Below are 23,639 nucleotides of genomic sequence, written 5' to 3'. Positions count from 1 at the left end.
TTTACTTTAAACGCTTGCTTTAATGAGACTGTCTTTTTTCAGTGAACCAACAGTCACTTCAAGGTACCTGTTAACTTGTCTCTCTCCTCCCTAACTACCCTTTCCCCATTATTCTCTAATACGGACCCTTTTCCCCTAATATGGAAATGCTCTTGCCAAATTCACTCTCCATTTGCTTGTCTTTCTTTTCATGTGACTTTACATTTTATTCTACTTCCTGTGTTTACTTCCTTCTTTTAAAATCAGCCTCCAAAATCATCTCTTCCAGTAAGCTTTCTTCATTCCATTCCATTCCATTCTGTTCAATCTTTCATTTTGCTTTCTTTCTTTCTGTGTGTCCTCTGCTTGCCATGTAGGAAGAGAATAGGTGTTGGAGACGAGCAACCCATGGGATCTGGAACCTAGCTATGACACGTATTTATTGTGTGACCTTTGGTAAACTCGAGGGTTTATTTTCCTTTAATTTGTAAAGTAGGAATGATGGTGATGATGATGATGATGATGATGGTAACTACCCTCTAAATCTGTTGTGACGGATAAGCAATAAAGTGGCTAGCCTAGTACATTAGATGCACAATACAGGAAAAAGTGCCAGGCATCTAGCATAGTGCTTGGAGGATACTGGACACTCAATAAATGTTGCTTAACAGTGATCATTTACTATATTAACCAGAGACAATAATACTCAGTGGCTTTCATTTGATCTCTTCTACATACAAAAGGTAATTAAATGCCAGCAGATATATCTTTATGCTTAAAGACCTGGAATACAAATAAAAATATAAGATTTAGTATAGAAGTATAAGATTTAGTCTCTGTTGCTAAAGTGATTAAATGAGACTTTCTGAACAATGTAGGGTTCAAGAAAGGCTGTGGGAGAAATGTGAGGGCTAATGTGGATTCTCTGTCTACAGAGCAGATTCTAATTTATCTGAGCAGGTTTATGTGGCTTTTCCCTGAAACCAGTAGACTAGATCATCTCTCCCCATTATGTCTGCCTTATGACTCTGCAATAGCTTAATCAGATTTTTATTCTTTGAAGTAATAATAAAGATTCTCAGCCAGAGCCACGGGTGTCTATAATTTTCCATTTGGGGATAGATTTACCTCCCCGAGCCCTCCTTTCCAAACCTCCTTTCCTGTTAGTGTTACAGGCCAAAATGAGACTTACCAAGACAGCTTTGGGCAGATTGTCGTTCTCACAGATATTTGGCAGAGAAACCCCAAAGAGCTGTCCTGGCACAGGAGATGTTGGTGACATGGGCAAGTTATCCAGGTGAGTGCTAGAGCCCCGCCAGAAGGCCCAGTTTATGATAGATCTTCTCCTTTTAAATGTCTTCTGACCTGAATCTAAGGAAAAAGTGAGATTATTAGGGAAAATAATTTAATTCACTTAATCTTATTTCTACAGTTCTCATTTTACAGTATGTTCATTACTATGGCTCAGTAGTTTATAAATTAAGGAAGAATCAAACATTTGGGTTATTCGCCTATCTATCTTGGAGACATTACTGTGCTATTTAGTTAAGTTCTGGCACTAAATTTTCATAGGTAAAAGAAGGGATCCCTTACTGAACTATAACAAATTAAAGCAAAAGGGTTTCATACCAACACATAACCCATTTTGAAGCGGAGACTAAGCATACAAAAAAAGTTGAAGATTAAATTAGATCACAATTAAATAGTGAGAAAAAGAAAGGAAGAAGGGGAAAAGGAGAGAGGAGAGGAGAAGGGGAAAGAGGAAGAAGAGGAGGAGGAGGTAAACAAAGAGGAAGAAGAAGAATTAGGGGAAGAAGAGTTGTCTCTATTAAGGTGCTCTCTAGAAACAAGAATGCTTTATTATCTGATGTTCCACTCTACTACTGAGGATAGAGATATAGGAAACTAATGTTCTATATTCCCCCTTTTTCCAACTGCAAAGACTTTTATGTATCTTTTTGGTTCCTGACTTTAAAAAGCATGTTTAAGGAAGCATGGATGGATACAAACATCAGTGAGACTTGCACTTGCCATGGTAAAGTTTACAATCTAACGGGGGAACAAGGCTGGTGATGGAGGGGTGAGGGGAAAGCAAGTATATTAATAAATAAAATGTCATAAGGGGGGAACAAAGCATCAAAGGTATTCAGAAGAACAATAAAGCACATCTATCTACCGACTAGGAGTGAGGGAGTGATCCTGGAGGCATGTGCATTTGATGTGAATTTTGAATGAACACGATTTCAATAGGTAGAGGATCTAGCACCACGACTTGCGTGAAGTTAACTACTCAACAAATCATTCTCAAACAGTAATTGAACTGAGGAGACATTTAGGTGGTAAAAGATAGTATGAACAAAACAGGCGGAAGTAAGAAAGGTCAACAGTGAATCATGATTTTGTGAGATCATAATTCTAAGACTTTTTGATGTCAGCTGTATCTAATTTTAACATGAAAATTGATTGATTTGCACAGAATTTGGTACTTAAAAAGACAGCTCATTAAGGTTCCTTTTGGACCTTTCTGCCGTGTGTGCCCTCTGGCCCTCAACACATACGCACAGGTAACAACTATAAACTCTGGACAAAATTACAAAATATAAAAGCCTACCTGAAGGCACTAAAGAGTAACCAAAAGAAGACAGACAGTGGAGGTAAAAGTCTGACGCTTGGAAGAAGGGAATGGCATGGCACTGGGTAAGTTTCCTATTTTTACAGCTTTCAGCCAGAGGACGGGCCCCAGGGTGTAGGGGTGACTAAAATTGGGAGAGAAACCTGCACTTTTACTGGCTTGAAAAAACTAGAGAAGAGAGATGGAGGTAACCAGCGCAGCTGGAAAGTGAGGGGTGGGGAATCCCAGAAAGGAGAAAACTGAATAGTGGGAGCCCCAAACATTGTGTATAAATTCTGCCCAAATCTCTGGCTGATCCCCGAAGCACGCACGTGTGTGGGGCAGATTCAAAACAGCTTGCGGTTAAGGCTAACAGGGCTGAGATTTGAAAGGCCATAACTCCCAGGTGGCGACCACACAGGGTTAGACTCCATTTTCTCTAGGGACAGTGCACGGGATTAGTCAATACACTTCAGCTGCGTGGTCCTGACATGCAACCAAGATGCCAGAGATGACGTTCAGCTACTCAGCACTCCCTGACAATGGAACAATGAAGGAGATGATCTTTTCAGGGAGGACACGATCGGCAGTGTCAAATACTCATTTCAAACAAGTGTTTTATACTGTTTATTTCCTTAGCATAACCAACTTAAACCAAATACTAAAAAAGCCAAATAGTGGGAGGATAATCAAATAAGTAACATTTTACTGAAAAGCCTTCAGACCATCATCCACCCTTGGCTTCCTCGGGATACAGTCAGTGCATCATTAATGTGCATACATCCAGGTGTAAAGGTCTTTGGTTCTGGAGTCAGGAGCCCACTTAGACTCCTGGCTCAAACACTAATTTGTGCACGTTACTTACCCTTTTTCTTCAATTTTAAAATGAGAAAATTACCTACACCTCAAAGCCTTATTGAGAGGATTAAATAGGATAGTGTATGAAAAGTGCTACTTTGCTCAGGGCATAGGTCATAGCAATCTTGATTAAAGCTGCTAAGACACCAATCTCCTCTCCACAAAGAGGACCTCCTCCCCACACCCTTTCTCCATCTGGGTAACAGCCTTCAGGAAGTATGCAGACAGGAAGGAATACCAGACTCTGCTTAACTAAAGCGCTTCCTTTCTGCCCTGACATTCCCAACCTCCACCATTTTAAAAAACAGAAAAGGAAACTGAACCTTATTCTTAAATCCAGAAGGGGGTTCCTGTATGCCAGCAACGTCAATCTATGCAAATGTTTGTTTAATATGTATCTTTATATATGTTGAGTAGTTGTACTCCGTCTAGTTTCCTCCCATTTAATCTGGTTTCACTATTTCGAAACCAGATTTATTTGATTTTTTAGCTTTCACACACTTCTTAGGAAGAATGCTCTATCATAAAGTTATATACCCAGCTATCTGATGAATGTAGACAGAGGATAAAGTAGAAATTGAGTTCTGTACTTTATTATAAATGCTTTCAGCTGCAGCCATGCCTTTTATTATGTACAACAGTCAATTTTAGAGTTCATGTTCCCTTTGGGACTGAGAGAAAAAAAATTTCATTAAAGTTTACTTTCTTGCAGAGGTTTTAATGCATAGCTCTTACTTTCTAAATGTCAAAGGCTGATGAAAAAACATGCAATTGTTATAAAAAAGATTAGGATGATGTAAATGCAGAGCAAATGAAATTCATGTACATCCAGCTTTCTTAAACAATTGTGGCAAGATTCAAGCTAGAGTTTCTTCATGCTTAAGTTATGGAACTGAATATTAAAAATTGTAATTCTTAAAAGTTTGTGCTTATAGATTATTAAAGAGTAATAAATAACCACCACAAAAACCCCTTAATTAGAAATTTTAGCAAGATGGTGATGTAGGAAGATCTTGAACTCACCTCCTCCCATGGATACACTGTATCTACAGCTATATACGGAACAATTTCCTCTGAAAAACCCCTCAAAACTGGCAGAGAGACCCTGTTACATCGGGCAAATGAGAAGGAAACTACATCCAAGTGGGTAGAAAAGGCTGAGACACCATCTCACCATAAACCCCACCCCTCGTGCAATGACCCATAGTCAGGAAGAAACTCAAAACCCAGAGCTTCCCCAGAAGGAGTGAAGGGTTCACACCCCACATAGGTCACCCCAACTTTTAAGATCTGGCATCTGAGGGATAAGCCCCCAAAACATCTCACTTTGAAGACCAACATGTCTCATGCCATGAGACATGTGGGGCTTTGTGGAACTGAGGGAGGGTTCCTTTTTAAAATTTATTTTATTTTTGGCTGCATTGGATCTTTGTTGCTGCGCGCAGGCTTTTCTCTAGTTGTGGAGAGTGGGGGCTAGTGCTGTGCACGGGCTTCTCACTGCAGTGGCTTCTCTTGTTGCGGAGCATGGGCTCTAGGTGCACGGGCTCAGTAGTTGTGGCTTGTGGGCTCTAGAGCACAGGCTCGGTAGTTGTGGTGCACGGGCTTAGTTGCTCCGTGGCATGTGGGATCTTCCTGGTCTAGGGCTTGAACCTGTGTCCCCTGCACTGGCAGGTGGATTCTTAACCACTGCGCCACCAGCGAAGCCCTGAGGGAGGGTTCTTAAAGGGCTTATGCCCAGGCTCACCGACCCCAGAGCTCAGTCCACAAGCAGCCCTTTGAAAAGCACCCAGACTTCATGTGAAAGAGATTCATTTACTAATTTTAAAGCAGTGGTCTGAGGGGCAGGGGTCTGCTGGGATACTCCCCAGGACAGAGGCTGGTGGACACTATCTTCTTACTCTCCTCTGCACTGCTAAAGCCTGCAGGGACTATCTTTTTCCCACCCCCTTTCTGGTGGGTGCCATCTTTTTCTTTTTCTTCTTTCTTTCCTTTTCCTCTCATCCTCTTTTTCTTTTTTCTCTTTTTCTTTCTCTTCTTTTCCTTTGTTCAGTGGATGCCATCTTTGTACTCCCCCACTGCCCTGCTTCAGCCAGTGGGCACCATTTTTGTGCTCTCCCTCTGCTGTGCTCTAGAGTGCGTCTATCTCCTGGAGGGGAGGCTCTACACACCTCTGGTGAACTGGTTTTTACATTTGGTGACACAGTTTTTGCAGCTGTCACCCAGGGAATGCCCCTTGATCACCTGGCCAGGGGGGCTGGCATTCCTGGGTCCCACAGGACTGTAACAATTATAGAGACAGTTCTTAGAAGACTACCATCCCTAGGGTATTGCATAGACAGCAGACTGAAACACACCCCCAGTCTTTTTGTAAAAGTGGCCTATTTGCTCACCCAGGAACTTCAGCCCTGGGGGCAGGCTTCAGGTTTGGCACACACCTAGAGGTTATGGAGGTGCTCTCAAAGAAGGTACCCAGGGGACACCATCTTTGCACTCCCCTATGCATGACTACAGAACAGTGTTATCTCCCAGAAAGGAGTTTATACACCCACTTGGAGTCCCAATTTTTGTGACTGCTGCCAGGGGACACCTCCAGATAGCTTGGCTCTGGGGGCCAGCAGGCTTATGCTTGCAGTCCTAGAGGACTGCATCTATTTGCATTCTTGAAAAGCTGCTAGCTGAGGACCTGGTTTCCAATCAGCCTGAATAAAGGTACTGACTGAGCTCTCTCCCCTTTGGGACACTGACTGATCTTGGTACATCCTCAACTACTGGGAGCTATTAAAAATAAAATAGGCTGCTTGGACAATTACAAAGGGTTGAGAGAAAACCAAGAGCTAGGGCAGGGTTGAATGAAAAGGTTCATCTCTTTCACAAGGACAATGGTTCAAGACTGGAAGAGGTGGCTGTTTCATCTAATGCATAGAAACCAATATAGAATCAAGCAAAATGAAGAAATAGAGAAATATGTTCTAAATGAAAGAACAAGATAAAACCTCAGAAAAAAAGTTAACGAAATGGAGATAAGTAATTTACCTGATAAAAATTTCCAGCAATGGTCATAAAAATGCTCACTGAACTTGGGAGAAGAATGGATGAACACAGCGAGAACTTCAACAGAGATAGAAAATATAAGAAAGCTCCAAACAGAAGTCACAGAACTAAAGAATAACTGAATTGAAAAATAGCCGGGGGTAGGGGTCAACAACAGATTGATGAAGCAGAAGAAAGGATCAGTGAACTTGAGACAGGGCACAGAAACTCACCCAATCAGAGAAGAAAAAAGAAAAAAGAATGAAAAAAAGTGAAGATAGCTTAAATGAGACAACATCAAATGTATTAAACATCACATTATAGGGGTCCCAGAAAAAGAAAGAAGAGAAAGGGGAAGAAAACTTATTTGAAGAAATAATGGCTGAAAAGTGTTCTAACTTGGGGAAACAGAAATTCAGATATAGGAAGCCCAGAGAGTTCAAAATAGATGAACCCAGAGATCTATACCAAGACACATTATAATTAAAATGTCAAAAGGTAAAGACAAGGAGAGAATCTTAAAAGCTACAAGAGAAAAACAACTTATTACGTACAAGGGAAACCCCATTAGACTATCAGCAGATTTTTCAGCAGAAATTTTAAAGGTCAGAAGGAAATGGCACAATATATTCTAAGCACTGAAAGACAAAAATTTCCAACCAAGAATACTCTATCTAGCAAAGTTATCATTCAGAATTGAAGGAGAGATAGAGGTTTCCAGACAAGCAAAAGCTAAAGGAGTTCATCACCACTAAACTGGCCTTATAAGAGATGTTAAAGGCACTTTTTTAAGCTGAAAAGAAAGGGCGCTAATTATAAATCTCACTGGTAAAGGTAAATACATGGTAAAGGTAGTGAATTAATTACTTATAAAGCTAATATGAAGGTTAAAAGACAGAAATAGTAAAAAATAACTGTAACTACAATATTTAAGTAAGGGATATACAAGATAAAAAGATGTAAAATGTGACATCAGAAAACAAAATGTTGGGTGGGAGAATAAATATGTAGAGCTTTACAATGTGTTCAAACTTAAGTTGGTATCAACATATAAAGAATGTTACAAATACAAGTTGTTACATGTAGGCCTCATGGTAACCAACAAGCAAAAACCTAAAGTAGATACACAAAAGATAATAACAAAGGAAACTAAGCATATCACTAAAGTCATCAGACCACAAAGGAAGAAAGCAAGAGGAGAAGAAATGAACAGAGGAACCACAAAACAGCCAGAACACAACAGAAATGGCAATAACATATCTATCAATAATTACTTTAAATATAAGTGGAGTAATTTCTCCAATCAAAAGACAGGGAGGGACTGAATGGATAAAAAAACAAGACCCATCTACATGCTGCCTACAAGAGATTCACTTCAGACCTAAGAACATTCACAGACTGAAAATGAAGGGATGGAAAAAGATATTTCATGAAAATGGAAACCAAAAGAAAGCTGGAGTACCTATGCTTATATCAGACAAAATAAACTTTAAAACAAAGACTGTAATAACAGACAAAGAAGGGCATTACATAATGATGTCGATCCAACAAGAGGATATAACATTTGTAAATATTTATGCACCCAATATAGGAGCACCTAAACATATAAAGCAAATGTTAACAGACCTAAAGGTAGAAATAAATAGCAATAAATAATAGTAGGGGACTTTGATAACCCATTTACATAAATGGATAGATCATCCAGACAGAAAACAGTAAGAAAACATTGGCCTTAAATGACAAGCTAAATCAGATGAACTTAAGGTATACATACACACATGCAAAACATTCCATCCAAAAGCAACAGAACATACATTTTTCTCAAGTGCACATGGAACATTCTTCAGGATAGATCATACGTTAGGCCACAAAACAAGTCTTAACAAATTTAAGAAGGATGAAATCATTTCAAACATTTCTTCTGACCACAATGGTATGAAACTAGAAATCAATTACAGGAGAAAACTGGAATATTCACAAATATGTGGAGATTAAACAACATGCTACTGTTAACAACCTATGGGTCAATGAAAGAATCAAAAGTGAAATAGAAAAATACCTTGAGACAAATGAAAATGGAAATATTATATACGAAACTTATGGATGCAGCAGAAGAAGTTCTAAGAGAGAAGTTCATATCAATAAATGCCTATTTCAAGAAACAAAAAAACTCAAGTACACAACTTAACTTTACATCTCAAGAAACTAAAAGAACAAACTAAGCCCAAAGTTACTAGAAGGAAGGAAATAACAAATATTAGAGCAGCAGTAAATGAAATAGAGACTAAAAGACAGTAGAAGAGATCAATGAAACTAAGAGCTGGTTCTTTGAAAAAACGAACAAAATTGATAAACCTTTAGCCAGACTCAATAAGAAAGAGCTGAAATAAATAAAATCAGAAATAAATGAGATGTTACAACTGATACCACAGAAATATACAGGATCATAAGAGACTGCTACGAACAATTACATGCCAACAAATTGGACAACCTAGAAGAAATGGATAAATTCTTAGAAACATACAAACTTCCAAGACTGAATATGAAGAAATAGAAAATCTGAACAGATTGATTATTGACAGGGAGACTGAATCAGTAATTTAAAAACTCCCTATAAACAAAAGTCCAGGACCTGACAGCTTCACTGGTAAATTCTACCAAACATTCAAAGAAGAATTAATACCAATGCTTCTTGAAGTCTTCCAAAAAACAGATTCCAAAGTCATTTTACAAGGCCAGCATTACTCTGATACCACACCAGACAAGGAAACCACAAGAAAAGAAAATTATAGGCCAATATCTCTGATGAACATATAGGCAAAAATTCTCAAAAGAATATCATCAAACTGAATTCAACAATACATTAAAAGAATCATATGTCATGATCAAGTTGGATTAGTCTAGGGATACAAGGATGGTTCATATTCTGCAAGTCAATCAACATGATACACCGCATTAACAAAACAGAAGATAAAAATCATATGATCATTTCAATAGATAAAGAAAACACTTAATAAAATTCAACATTCATTTATGATTAAAAACTCTCAAGACAGTGGGAATAGAGGAAATGTAACTCAACATAATAAAGGTCATATATGACAGCTAACATCATACTCAATGGTGAAAAGTCAAAAGCTTTTCCTCTAAGATCAGAAACAAGACAAGGATGTCCACTCTCACCATTTTTATTCAACACAGTATTGGAAGTCCTAGCCAAAACAAGTAGGCAAGAAAAAGAAATAAAAGATATCCAAATTGGAAAGGAAAAAGTAAAACTGTCACTATTTGCAGATGACATAATACTATATACAGAAAACTCTAAAGACTTCACCAAAAAAACTTTTAGAACTGCTAAATGAATTCAGTCAATTTGCAAGATATAAGATCAATATATAGATATCTGTTGTGTTTCTATACACTGATAACAAACTATCAGAAAGAGAATTTAATAAAATAAGCCCATTTATAATTACACCACAAAGAATAAAATACCTAGGAATAAATTTAACCAAGAAGCTGAAAGACCTGTTCACTGAAAACTATAAGGCACTGATGAAAGAAATTGAAGAAGACACAAATAAATGGAAAGACATTCCATGCTCATGGATTGGAAGAATTAATATTGTTAAGATCTCCATACTATCCAAAGCAGTCGATAGACTCAGTGCAATCCCTATCAAAATTCCAATGGCAGTTTTCACAGTAACAGAACAATTCTAAAATTTGTATAGAACCACAAAAGACCCCAAATGGACAAAGTGATCTTGAGAAGGAAGAACAAAGCTGGATGCATCATGCTTCTTAATTTCAAACTATATTATAAAGCTATAGTGATCAAAACAGTATGATATTGCCATAAAAACAGATACACAGATCAGTGGAACAGAATAGAGAGCCCAGAAATAAACACATGCACTTATGGTCAATTAATTTATGACAAAGGAGCCAAGAACATACAATGAGGAGAGGAGAGTTTCTTCAATAAGTGGTGTTGGGAAAACTGGACAGCAACATGCAAAACACGTAACTGGACCACCTATACACAAAAATTAACTCAAAATGGATCAAGACTTGAATGTAAGAACTGAAATTATAAAACTCCTAGAAGGAAACATGAGGGTAAGCTACTTGCCACTGGTCTTGGCAATGATTTTTTGGATTTTACACCAAAAACAAAGGCAACAAAAGCAAAAATAAACAAAGGACTACATCAAACTAAAAAGCCCCTGCACAGCAAAGGAACCCATCAACAAAATAAAAAATCAACTTACTGAATGGGGGAAAATATTTGCAAATCATGTATCTGATAAGGGGTTAACATCCAAAATATATAAAGAACTCATACAACTCAATAGCAAAAAACCAAACAACCTGATTAAAAAAATGGGCAGAGGACCTGAAAAGACATTTTTCCAAAGAGGAAATGCAGATGGCCAATAGGCATATGAAAAGATGCTCAACATCACTAATCATTAGGGAAATGCAAATCAAAACCACAATGAGATATCAATTCACACCTGTTAGAATGGCTATTATCAAAATGACAAGTGTTGGTGAAGATGTGGAGAAAGGGAAACCTCATGTGCACTGTTGATGGGAATGTAATTTGGTGCAGCCACTATGGAAAACAGTATGGAGGTTCCTCAAAAAACTAAAAATAGTACAACCATAGGATGCAGCATTTCCATTTCTGGGTAATTATCTGAAGAAAATGAAAACACTAATTTGACATTTAAGACATTTAAGGGACAAGTCATGTCAAGCTACTTTTACCCTTCTCCTCCTGTCTAAAGTTAAAACAAGAAGCGAGATCTCCATTTCCATAAAAACTTATAGCAGATGTATTCCCTGGGCTCAAACTACAGTTCCAGCAGTATTTACCAACCTTAATGCAAGTGAAAGGAATTTTCTATGTTTCAAAATCATTTGTGCAACTGAACTGTGCAAAAAGAAATTTCCATATTCCAAAATCCTTTAACTTCCACCTAACCTTCAATTGGAAGTGATTAATTTGCAATGAAATGCCAAAAGGCAAATATCAAAGGAAGAATCTAACAAAATTCTACAAATGCCACCAAAGAGAGGAATATGCTCAATTAAAATTATATGCTTGTAGAATGATATATTAGTATTTGGCAGTACCTATCTGTATGAAAAGATATTTTCAAAGATCATGAAATATATAAAATCTCATTACAGATCAGAACGTTTTGCAGTCAATTATTATCATAGGAATACTAATTTTGAACCCCAATTAAGCAAAATGTTATTTCCAAAAAAGAATTCAATTCTTATCATTAGCATATCTGTACTACATAAAACGGTACTCAATTACTACTACATATTGAATATCATCAGTGAAAAATTTGTGGAAATTTGTTTTCTCTCGTTATGTAAGTACCTACGTAATAGCCTCAATTTTGTCTGCTGACTTGCAAATTTTACTACCTGGTCCCTTACAGAGAAAGTCTGTTGATCCCTGATCTAAGTCAGTGGTTTCCAAAGCAGTTGTTCACCAAAATCCCCTGTATTAAAAAAATACAAAACTGGTTCATCTGTTAATTTTTTAGCTACATAGGTAGATTGTCACCATTGGTCCATAGTTACTCCATCCCTGATCCCATTTATCATGAATCATCTTACAGCTGCAACCATTATTATCTTAACTTTTAACAGGGAGAAACAGAGGATTAATAAGTAGAGGATGCCTACAATTTAATAAGCAGATTGCTGGCAAAACTGGGTAAAACCCTTAGGATTCTTGATCTCTGATTATTTTGGTCCAATTAATTAAAATACATTTACTTTATTTTATTGACAAGGGACCCAGAGAAACAATTTTGAAAAACATGAGTGTAAAGGTAGAAGAGTAAAATATTATTCTCCTCAGCTTAATTATAAAGGCAACATTCCCTTTATATCTTTAATGAATACTAACAACAGACCTATTAATAAATTAATTCAACAAATATTTATTGGATGCTTTTTTATATATATATGCAGACACTGTTCCAGGTGCTGGGAATTAGCAGTAAACAAAACAGACGAAACTCTCTGCCTTCATGGAGCTCACATTTTAGTGGATGGAAAACTATAACATCTCTATAATACCCCTCCCAAATGGTCCAAAGATGTGAGTAAATAGCCTTAGGGTTCAAAACCTCGATTTACCGCTATAGGAGAGAGGAGGACTAGTGCAAATGCAGGATAAGTTTTTATAGTTGGTGTTAGCAAGATTAGGGAGTCCTGACCAATGACTTCAATAAAGTATAAAGTGTGAGGCTAGGTCATCAACAGAAAGTGACAGGGTTGGACATGCATGTGTGGGGGGATGAGTATAAAACAACGGTCACTGTTCACTGGGTCCCCCAGTCTGTTCAAACTGACAAAAGCAGCTACAAAAATTCAGCATCAATTTTCTACTACCCCACTCACACTGTTTGGTGTGATATATTTCCTTCTATTTTCTACACAATCTATTCTCAGACTGAGGGCGTAAAGCTCAAACTTGGGTTAGGGTAATTAATGATGGTCCTCCTATGTTGAATATCACTTTTATCATTCTGGAGTCTTTATTATGGTGTGGGTAAGGGATGGTTACGTTCACAGGGATCAGAATAGATTAGTAGACAAAGGAGAGATTTCTGTGGAAATCATCTTAATCTTAACATACTTACCAGTACCAGGATCCAGGTAGGGCATCAGAGTCTCCTGACACCCATCACTGACAGCCTCCTTTTTATAATGTGACCATTTAGGGGAAACACACAATGCAATGTATTACAGTACAAAGAAAGCATTGAAGCACCTGCGGCACTGCCTGGTGCCTTTGACTCTGCAGTGGGCATAGGTTAAAGGGGAAAGAAAAGTGAAGAAAGAAGGAACAGACTCTATTGCAGTCAGTAACTGCTGATTACAAGTCAGTCACTCCTACTGCTGATTTATAAAACCATCTTCTAAAACTCCATCTTTCCTTTCAAAACACTTAGCAAATTCAAAAGAAAAAATACTTCATCTGGCTGGAAGTTTGGGTCTTTGTCTGTATAAAGGCAAATAACTTTGAAAACTTTGCTTTCAGGAATGAAAAGTTTTGCTAAAAAAAGGCTCTATGAGGGAGGAGAAAACTCACCACTCAGCTGCTGGGCCACAGCCAGGCGGCTGGGCTTCAGGATGAACTGGCATTGCATCTCTCGGGGCAGCTGTTCCATGAGGAAGGGCTCTTGGAAGTTGGAAGGTGTGGGGGAATCCTTTGATCCCTGCGTCAGGAGTGCAGTGTCTCGAAGATGGCTCATTTTAATTCCATAGGGATATTCATGCCCTACACAGAGAAAAAATCTAAACATAGACTTTAGGCTGACTGACACCAAGAGCGTGTGTGCTACATACTGGAATGTACTGCAATTTGCTCCTGGGACTTTTGGTATAAAGAATCCTTTTTTTGACTTAATGATCACCATGCACACTCTTACAGTTGGAGACCAGCGCATAATGCAGCAGCCCAACCAGAGTAGTCTTTTTTTTTTTTTTTGGAGAGGGGAGAAAAAAAACCAAAGAGGAAAAAAATCTTTAAAGAATATCTTGTTTGGGAATGCACAGATTGTCTGTAAGTTGCATAATGTTGACTTTTCCTATGTTCACATCTGAGAGTATTTAAAGGTATTCTAGTTTCTCCTGTGACACTAACTATATTTGTAAATCTTCAGCCAATCCTTGACCTCCGATTTAAAATATTTACCCTACCTATCACACAGCATTATAAGGATCAAATAAGTAAAGATTAGTAGTTAATATTATTTAAATAATAAGGGCAGAAAACTATATATTTCAAGCATCACTATTATTACTATTATTCAACACAAGGTATCTTTCTGAAAAAGACATTTTATACTGTTTACTAGTTATATAATTAGAGTTACCCAAGACTCATTAGGACTGGTTTGTTTGATTTACGCTTCCCTCCCACCACTGCCCTCTGAGGTTGTTATTCATAGGCAATAATTAGAAGGAAGACTGCAGGGTATTAGAAAAAGAGACAAGATTCAAAAAGGAATTTTCAAACTAGAAAAACTAAACCCTGGACATCTGACTGCAACATGATTTTTTGCTCTTTAGTACTCTTAAGTAATTGCATTTTTTAAATTAATCCTCATGTACCATTATGCCGTAGACTTAGTTTACATTTTAAAGAGGGTAAATTCTCTTCTATTCCTGATTTATCACTGAATGTAATTCAGTGAACTCTTCCATTTCCTTTCCATCTGGCATAGGCATACAATGTCAATATTCCATTAACATCAAGTACTACAGCAACTTTCAGGGATTAAGGCAAAAAAAGGACTTCTATGACAGCAATAAAGCAAAATCAATTTATCAAAATAGCCAATAGCTAATCTACAATTGAAGTTTGCAAGGCATGTTAAAATATGCAATGGAGAATTGTTGCTAAGTAACAATCATGTCCCGTGTCCCATGTATTTTTTTTTTCCATGTATTTTTTTAGTGAGAGTTAGAAATGAGCTTGAAGCTGTTTAAGTCTGAGAGTTACCATCTATATAGTTTTAATTAAATTAATATATTTTATTAAAACAATTATTTTATGTACTCATTCGGTTTTTAAACACAGCTTTAATTGTTGCTCATTGACTTTTACAAAAATGACAACATTAAGAAACTGGCAATGCAGTGAATTTTGTCCCCAGCCATGTGCACAATGACTTGCTTTACTTTAAGTCTGAGAATATACATTTCATAGAAAAGTTTGGTTTTAGATTATTCAGATTATTTGAAACCTGAATTAACACAGTAGTGATCTCACAGGTAAATGAAAGGATTCCATGAGATAACTCATATGATATGCTTTGCCCAATTCTGGCAGGATAGTAAGCATTTAAAAATTATTAACAGAAATCATCATCATCACCATCAATCATCAATGTCATCATCTCAGGATCTGCTACAGATACTGTCCCTTATTGTAATTGGTTTATTTCTGTTAACCACACTGAATGGCCTCACTGATCAAGAATATTTTTTAGCTAAATGATTTAAATAAGGTGAAGATGTAACCTATTTACCAATAATTCTTCAAAACAAATGCTGGAAAATTTGGCTAGAGAAATAGCAAAGTAGTTAGTAAAGTAGTAGTTATTGCTAAGTTAGTCAGTGAAGACTAACTAAGAATCTAAATGGTTTAATTTCATTGTCTTTATGATGGCTAGGAAAGTGCTGGGCGCAGGGCAGGTGTTAAATACTCACTGATATTGATAGATTGAGGCATGATTGGATTATAGATCGTCTTCCATAGAGACAAGTAGTAGGTAAGAAAGGGAACAGGGAATTCAAAAACTAAATATGAAAAATAAATATATAGGGAAAAAGGAATACCAATACATATTGCTTTATTTTAGAAAAAAATTTAAAAAGGTTGACAAGATAGTGCTTTTGTAAAGTGAAAAAGAAAGAAGAAAATTTACATTTCTCTTCCCAACTATACCATTAGCTTCTTGAATGAAGAGATATTATTTGTCTGGCACATAGGAAATATTTGATATTTATTAAATTAATATATGAATATTATAGAAGATTAATATTTAATAGTATTGAAATTTAGGACCATATGACCAATTCTCTGAGACATTTAGAATTATAATTAAAACACAATCAATCCTACCTTATATTTTCATAGAAACTTACCAATAAGTGGGTATGGTGCCTCTTCTTTGCCAGAATTGACCCATAACTGGTACTCTCTCTCAGAGCCCTTGGAGATAAAATAATTAACTATAATTCTTTCACATTCGGTAAATGAATGAGGATACTTTTTTTTTTGGCAATTTTATGTTTTGCAAAAAAGAAAAACCAGGGACAATATAAATGCTTTTCAGGTTCATGGGGGTGGATATGGCCTTTGAAGATGGCAGTGCTGATTCCTACAAACCATCTCTCCCTCTCTAATCTCCAACAGAGGACTAAGGAATCCTGCCCTTTATCCCTAGGGATGACTAGGGATTCATGAACTGCAATAGAATCAGGCCCTCACTATTATGGGTAGCCCACAGAATATGAAATCATATATATGCCTTTTTACAAAGTAAGCAGAAACTTCCTGGTTTTCTAAAAGATAAATCTATCTTCTTCAGAGTCCTGCCTTCTGCTATCTCTAAACTTCTCAGAGAATATTGGACTTAATCTCCAACATGTCCCTGCAAAGACAACCTTGTTATCCAGAAAGCCACTACACTGCTGTGTCTGTGATGAAAAAGTAAAGTCTCAAAGGCTGATTATTAGCTTAGCTGCTCCTGAGTGGAAGAAGAATGACCAACGGGCTTTGAGGAGAGGAGATAGGTAGCTGGCACAATCCACACTGGCTTTATTTTGGGCAAGTCCAGGCCTAGGGACAGAAAGGACAAGAATTCTGTCTAGAGAATAGGCCCAGTTATGGGGAACAATGAAACTGTTCACTAGCGGAATTACAACCCAGCAATATTGAAACTCCCACTTGAAAGAAATAATACTAAATTATACAGACTTTGCTGTATCCTCCAGAAGATAAAGCAAAAATGTTTTAAATGAAATTACAACAGACTGACAATATTTAATATTCTTGCCTTTATCTTCTGATTAAAAATCAGGACCTTGACCTTATAATGGAGGGTTCTGGCTAGGAGATTACCCCTCTCAATACCCTCCCCTACTCTGTCACTTCCTTCACTATCCTCTGGTCAAAAAATTTTTATTGCAAACAGGAAGAGCAATCTAATAATGATCATTTCTTTTTTTTGTAGTGTCTGAAAACACCTTAATAATCCCTTAGAACAGTACAACCAAACAGCCTCAATTCCTAATTATATTGAACAGAAATATTTTTGGTATGATGAGATTTAATCACTTTATCCAAAAGGAAAGCATAAATAAGAAAATGAGTCATGTCATTAATTAATCTCCCTTCCCTTAAACTACTCATTCTCTTCCAATGTATAATTATATAAGCTTAGAAATCAATGCAGAGGTGCCTGCTTTATTCAGTGCATATATATTTATTTACATCTTAAATATATTATTAAATTTCACTAAAATAAATCAGATTTATTATTCTAAATTGTGGTTGCCCTGAGTTCTTAAGGGCTTATAATAGCAATGTGTAAAAGCAAACTGAAATACAGTTAAGACTATGGCATATCTTAAATATATGTTATGTCACATCTTAGTAACACCATGTTTTCATACTTATAGAGAATCTCACTCAAGAAATGGTGTTGTTCAAGTGCTTCCTTTAGTTCCATCCTTCTGAAAGTCATTCCCTTCAATACAAGTACCTACTGTGTGGTTTTTTTTTTTTTTTTTTAAATCACATTAGGATTCTCTTTTTTTTTTTTTTTTAAGGTCTTTTTTTCTGTTTTGTTCTGTTTTTAATTTTATAGCTACTTTATTTATTTATTTATTTATTTATTTTTGGCTGTGCTGGGTCTTCGGTTCATGCGAGGGCTTTCTCTAGTTGCGGCAAGCGGGGGCCACTCTTTCATCGCGGTGCGGGGACCGCTCTTCATCGCGGTGCGCGGGCCTTTCACTATCGCGGCCCCTCCCGTTGCGGGGCACAGGCTCCAGACGCGCAGGCTCAGCAGTTGTGGCTCACGGGCCCAGCTGCTCCGCGGCATGTGGGATCTTCCCAGACCAGGGCTCGAACACGTGTCCCCTGCATTAGCAGGCAGATTCTCAACCACTGCGCCACCAGGGAAGCCCTACTGTGTGGTTTTTATATACTGGTAGGGAGGACATGAGAACTTTCCGATTCTTCTTCCCTACCTCATCCTCAAACATTCCAATCTTCCCTATTAATAAAATTTCGAAAACTCACCATTGCCGCATGAAACAGAAAGAAGCAGAAGCTAAAAGCAAAACTGGGGAAAATGTGGTGTCCATACTAAAAATCTTTAAATCCATGGTCTAATTCAAAGCTTACTTTTAAATTTACAGATTCAATAGGAGGTACCATCTATCTTATCCTCTGGACCTGCAGCCAGTGAATATGGTTATTAGCTATATGTTCTTTATGTAAAAATTCTACTGTAGAGCAAATCCTTCAGAATTCATCATCCTAAGACTGACTGACTCTTGGGATAAGTGAATAATTAGGTAAGAAGGAAGAACCAGGAGAGGAGATAGGGAAAGAATAGTCATATAGTGACAAGTGAGAAGGGGGAAAGGAAGTTGAAAGGAGAATTTTATACCAAAAAACCCCCTAACTGTATATGTATAGCATATAAAATTAAAATGCATATTATTATCACTCTAAAATTATAGTCTAATCTTATTATGCTTTTCAGTTCACACAGGTTATAAAATGGGAGTGGAAGAAGAGCACTCAATATTAAGCTAATATTAAGGCTTTACTGCCCTAGGCAAAAGACCTATACTCTGAAAATTATAAAACATTAATAAAAGAAACCGAACATGAGACAAATAAATGGAAAGATAACTCATGTTCATTGATTAGAAGGATTAATATTGTTAAAATGTCCATACTACCCAAAGCAACTGACATTTAATGCAATCCCTATCAAAATACCCATGACATTTTTCACAGAACTAGAACAAATAATCCTAAAATTTGTATGGAACCATGAAAGACCCCAAATAGCCAAAGCATTCTTGAGAAAAAAGAACAAAGCTGGAGGCATCATGCTCCCTGGCTTCAAATGATACTACAAAGCTACAGTAATCAAAACAGTATGATACTGGCACAAAAACAGACACATAGATTAACGCAACAGAATAGAGAACCCAGAAATAAACCCACATGTATATGGTCAATTAATCTACAACAAAGGAGGAAAAAATATACAATGGAGAAAATAAAGTCTCTTCAACAGTGGTATTGGGAAAACCAGACAGCTGCACATAAAAACTGAAATTAGAATATTTCCCCTACCATGTACAAAAATAAAGTCAAAATGGATTAAAGGCCTAAATGTTAAGACTGGAAACCATAAAACTCCTAGAAGAGAACACAGGCAGAACACTTTTTGACATAAACAGTAACAATATTTTTTTGCATCTATCTCCCAAGGCAAAACAAATAAAAGCAAACATAAAGAAATGAGACCTAATTAAAGTAAAAGATTTTACAGAGCAAAGGAGACCACTGACAAAACCAGAAGACAACCTACAGAATGGCAGAAGATATTTGCAAATGATATGACCAACAAGGGGTTAATATCCAAAATGTTTAAACAGCTCATACAACTCAATATCAAAAAAACAAACAATCCAATCCCAAAATGGCAGAAGACCTGAATAGACATTTTTCCAAAGACGACTTACAGATGGCTAGCTAACAGGTACATGAAAAGATGCTCAACATCACTAATTATCAGAGAAATGCAAATCAAAACAATGAGATATTACCTCACACCTTTAAGAATGGCTATCATCAAAACAACCACAAGTAACAAGTATTTTCAAGGATGTAGATAAAAGGGAACCCTTGTACACTGTTGGTGAGAATGTAAATTGGTGCAGCCCTTGTGGAAAATAGTATGGAGGTTCCTCAAAAAACTAAAAATAGAATTACCATAAGATCCAGCTATTCCACTCCCGGGAATATATCCAAAGAAAACAAAAACACTAATTTGAAAAGATACACGCACCCCAATGTTCACAGTGGCATTATTTATAATATCCAAGATATTGAAGCAACCCAAGAGTCGATCAACAGATAAATGGGTGAAGAATATGTGGTGTGTGTGTGTATTTGTGTGTGTGTGTGTGTGTGTGTGTGTATATATGTATAGTGGAATACTACTCAGCCATAAATAAGAATGAAAATTTTGTCATTTGCAACAACATGGATAGACTAGAGAAAGACAAATACTGTATGTATTCATTTATATGTAGATTCTAAAAACTAAAACAAACAAACAGATATAACAAAACAGAAACAGACATACAGAGAACTAGTGTTACCAGTGAGTTGTAGGGTAGGAGGAAGGGCAAGATAGGTGAAGGGGATTATGAGGTATGAACTACTAGGTATAAAATAAATAAGAGGGAGATGCAAGAGGGAAGAGATATGGGAACATATTGTATATGTATAACTGATTAACTTTGTTATAAAGCAGAAGCTAACACACCATTGTAAGGCAATTATACTTCAATAAAGATGTTTAAAAAATAAATAAGATACATGGATGTAATGTACAGCACAGGGAATATAGCCAATATTTTATAATAACTTTATATGCAGTATAATCTATAAAAACATCAAATCACTATGTTGTACACCTGAAACTATTAGGTTGGCCAAAATGTTAGTTTGGGTTTTTCCATACGATGTTACTGAAAAAATCAAACACACTTTTTGGCCAACCCAATAATGTTGTAATTCAACTACACTTCAATTAAAGACAAAACAAAACAAAACAAAACCAAACCCTCAAAAAGAATAAAAAACTTTACTGTCCTTATTTTCTACATTTCTGGGGACAAAATATGACTGGTATCTCTAATAATCAGCTGTCTTATGATGGAAGGGATAATATTTATAAGAATCAAAGTATCAAAGTTTGTTTTTAATTAAGAATATCTAGCAGAGTAACTTACAGTTATCCCTAACATTGGCAGTGACGTGTTGATAACTTCATTTGCTGTATCTGAATTCGTTACTGTTATAGTTTTAGACTGTGGAAAAAAAAGAAATAAGAAATACAGCTATAAATAAAGAATTTTAAAACAGGTGTACAAATAATTATTGTCAAATGATTATCCATAGGCAAATCCTGATTTCAAGTGTTGACAGAGTAAAGCACAACTTAAGAAGAACACAAACCCTTGATAATTTACTTTCATTACATTATATATTATGCCTTTTAATAAAACATCTCTTCCTCTTAAAATAAAGAATATATGACTCAAAAATATAAGAACTTAAGCCAGAAATAAAAAGAATAAATATATTTCAGAGAGACAGGACCACCCTCCCAATCAAACAAACAAAAAAAATCAGTGAGGTTGGTCCTCTGCATCATGTCCATGACTATTTCCATTAAGCATTGTGCAGTAAAAAAGGGAGAGCATTAGATTACTTTCTATTTCTTTCTGAGTACTGTTTTCACAGTGTGGGTTTTCATTTCTTTGTATGGTAAAGTCAGTTCAGGTAAAATCAGAATAAGAAATGGTTACAAAAGAAACCTTTAAAAAAAACCCACTATTTATTGAGCACTTTCTGTACGTCAGGCACTGTGGCTGCTGAGATTTTCATTCTTGAAATCTGTAGAGGCCTTAAAACCAATGAGCCTAGCAAACAAATGGAAAATTTTAGAAAGCTCAATTCTGTTACCAACTCTGCCACTGAATAGGGTATCTATAATAGCCCTGTGCTAAATGCTAAACTACATTGAGAAATTACTATTTAAAAATAAAGAGTTCACAAGAAAGAGAAATGGAATTAATGAGATTCCGAGATATCTATAGAGTTCACTGAACTCTAAATAGACATTATTTAAATGTAAGACAATGCTATGCTATCAAAAAAGAAATATTGGGAGTTTGGGATTGACATGTACACACTGCTATATTTAAAACAGATAACCAGCAAGGACCTACTGTATAGCACAAGGAACTCTGCCCAATACTCTGTAATAACCTAAACGAGAAAAGAATTTGAAAAGGTATAGATACATGTATATGTACTGTGTAACTGAATCACTTTGCTGTACACCTGAAACTAACACAACATTGTTAATCAACTATACTCCAATATAAAATAAAAATTAAAAAAATATTTACTATGCACATAGGGTAGGTTTTACATATGATAATTATTGGATAAATGAGCAATTAGTGCTGTGTCCCTGATAAGGCTTAAATGGCACAAATAAGTAACATAAACGGAAACAAAATGATCTAAAAATAAAGCTAAGCTAAATCTACTGATAACGCATCACTTATCTCTCCATTACAGTATTTATTCTCTATAAGCCTATTACTTGACATGACAAATTGCCTCAAGTTTGTTAACTGATTTCAAATGGTGTTCCTTATAGCTCCAAGGATTAAGCAAAAGTATCTCAGAAATGAACAGGGAAGGCTCAGTGTTTGTCTTCTACCAGAATGGCAGAGATGTTTTACATACTGGGCTTTAACTTGAGATAAAATATCATGAAAGGCTTCTGCTTTTTTCTTTTGAGTCTGAAAACCCTTTCATTTAATTTAAAGAAACACTCTATAAAGTCTTTTGTAAAGTGAAGGATCTATCCTGTAATACTAATAATCACTCCCAATGTATCTGGTTTCTAAGATAATGATTTTTCTTAATATTAGGTATATATGTTCAAAATAATAATTATAGGATGTGTTTTTTTTTTTCCTGCATGCCTATCGGGTAGACAAAACAAATGAATTTTAGCAGATAAGTGTTCTTTGCCTAGTAAACAAATAAAATAAAGAGACAAAACTGAGAATGTGGCTATTTTTTTCCCAGCAGAATTCACTAACAGGTTGTGCATAACTAGAGGCCAAGGATAAAGAATGCTTCTCATACATGCACCGCTGTTTGGGGGGAATCACTCTGCAAGCAGGGCTCCCTGAAAGGAGACTCTTGCCACAGAACAACTTCAGAGAGCAAAGGACCGTGTGTCATATCATCATGGACTTTAACCAGGGTACCAGTGATAAAACAGAGCACCCAATTCAACCACATCTCGTCTTCTTTTCCCAAACCAGTCCTTTCTCAAGCACACACTTTCCATACACTGAAAGTGTTGGAAAAAATTCAAGGGTTTTTCCATGAAAATCCTGAACGTAACCAACTGCCATAACAACTGAATCAAAGCCGGCAGAAAAACAGTGGTGATTTTTTCCTCTTTACTTCACGACAGAAGATGTCTGTAGTCTCATAGCATACACATTTGAGCATTTCCCTCAGGCAGTGACATCTAGCACTCATGTTAGAACATTTGCATGACTTTTGCCCAAAACATAGCTGTTTTGTACTACATATTTTTCCACACACAAAACTATTCTGTGTGATCTAGGGCTGCTATGAAGTGTGGCAAACCACAGTATCATAAAAATATTCATTTCCACTTTGTGCATCATTGATAACGTCTTGGCATGATATTTCAGTCATAAAATTCCACATAATAACTAGGGCTAAACAAAC

General features: G+C 36.4%; 1 protein-coding gene across 3 annotated transcripts in view; it reads right to left on the bottom strand.

Moving 5' to 3' along the window:
• Positions 1-23,639, bottom strand: part of ARHGAP20 (Rho GTPase activating protein 20) — a 149,042-nt gene that overhangs the window by 24,237 nt on the left and 101,166 nt on the right. For all 3 annotated transcript variants that reach the window (XM_082343447.1, XM_082343448.1, XM_082343449.1), the window contains 4 exons: positions 21,080-21,157; positions 16,175-16,241; positions 13,611-13,799; positions 1,172-1,350 (listed from right to left, as the gene is read on the bottom strand). In XM_082343447.1, coding sequence (XP_082199573.1) covers positions 1,172-1,350; positions 13,611-13,799; positions 16,175-16,241; positions 21,080-21,157 — 513 coding nt within the window. The remainder of the gene's footprint in view (positions 1-1,171; positions 1,351-13,610; positions 13,800-16,174; positions 16,242-21,079; positions 21,158-23,639) is intronic.

This window comes from Balaenoptera borealis (genome assembly GCF_965194805.1).
Source record: "Balaenoptera borealis genome assembly, chromosome: 11".
In the NCBI taxonomy this organism is placed as follows: Eukaryota; Metazoa; Chordata; class Mammalia; order Artiodactyla; family Balaenopteridae; genus Balaenoptera; species Balaenoptera borealis.
The sequence above is the reverse complement of the archived record's forward strand: the minus strand, read 5'-3'. Positions and strand labels throughout refer to the sequence as shown.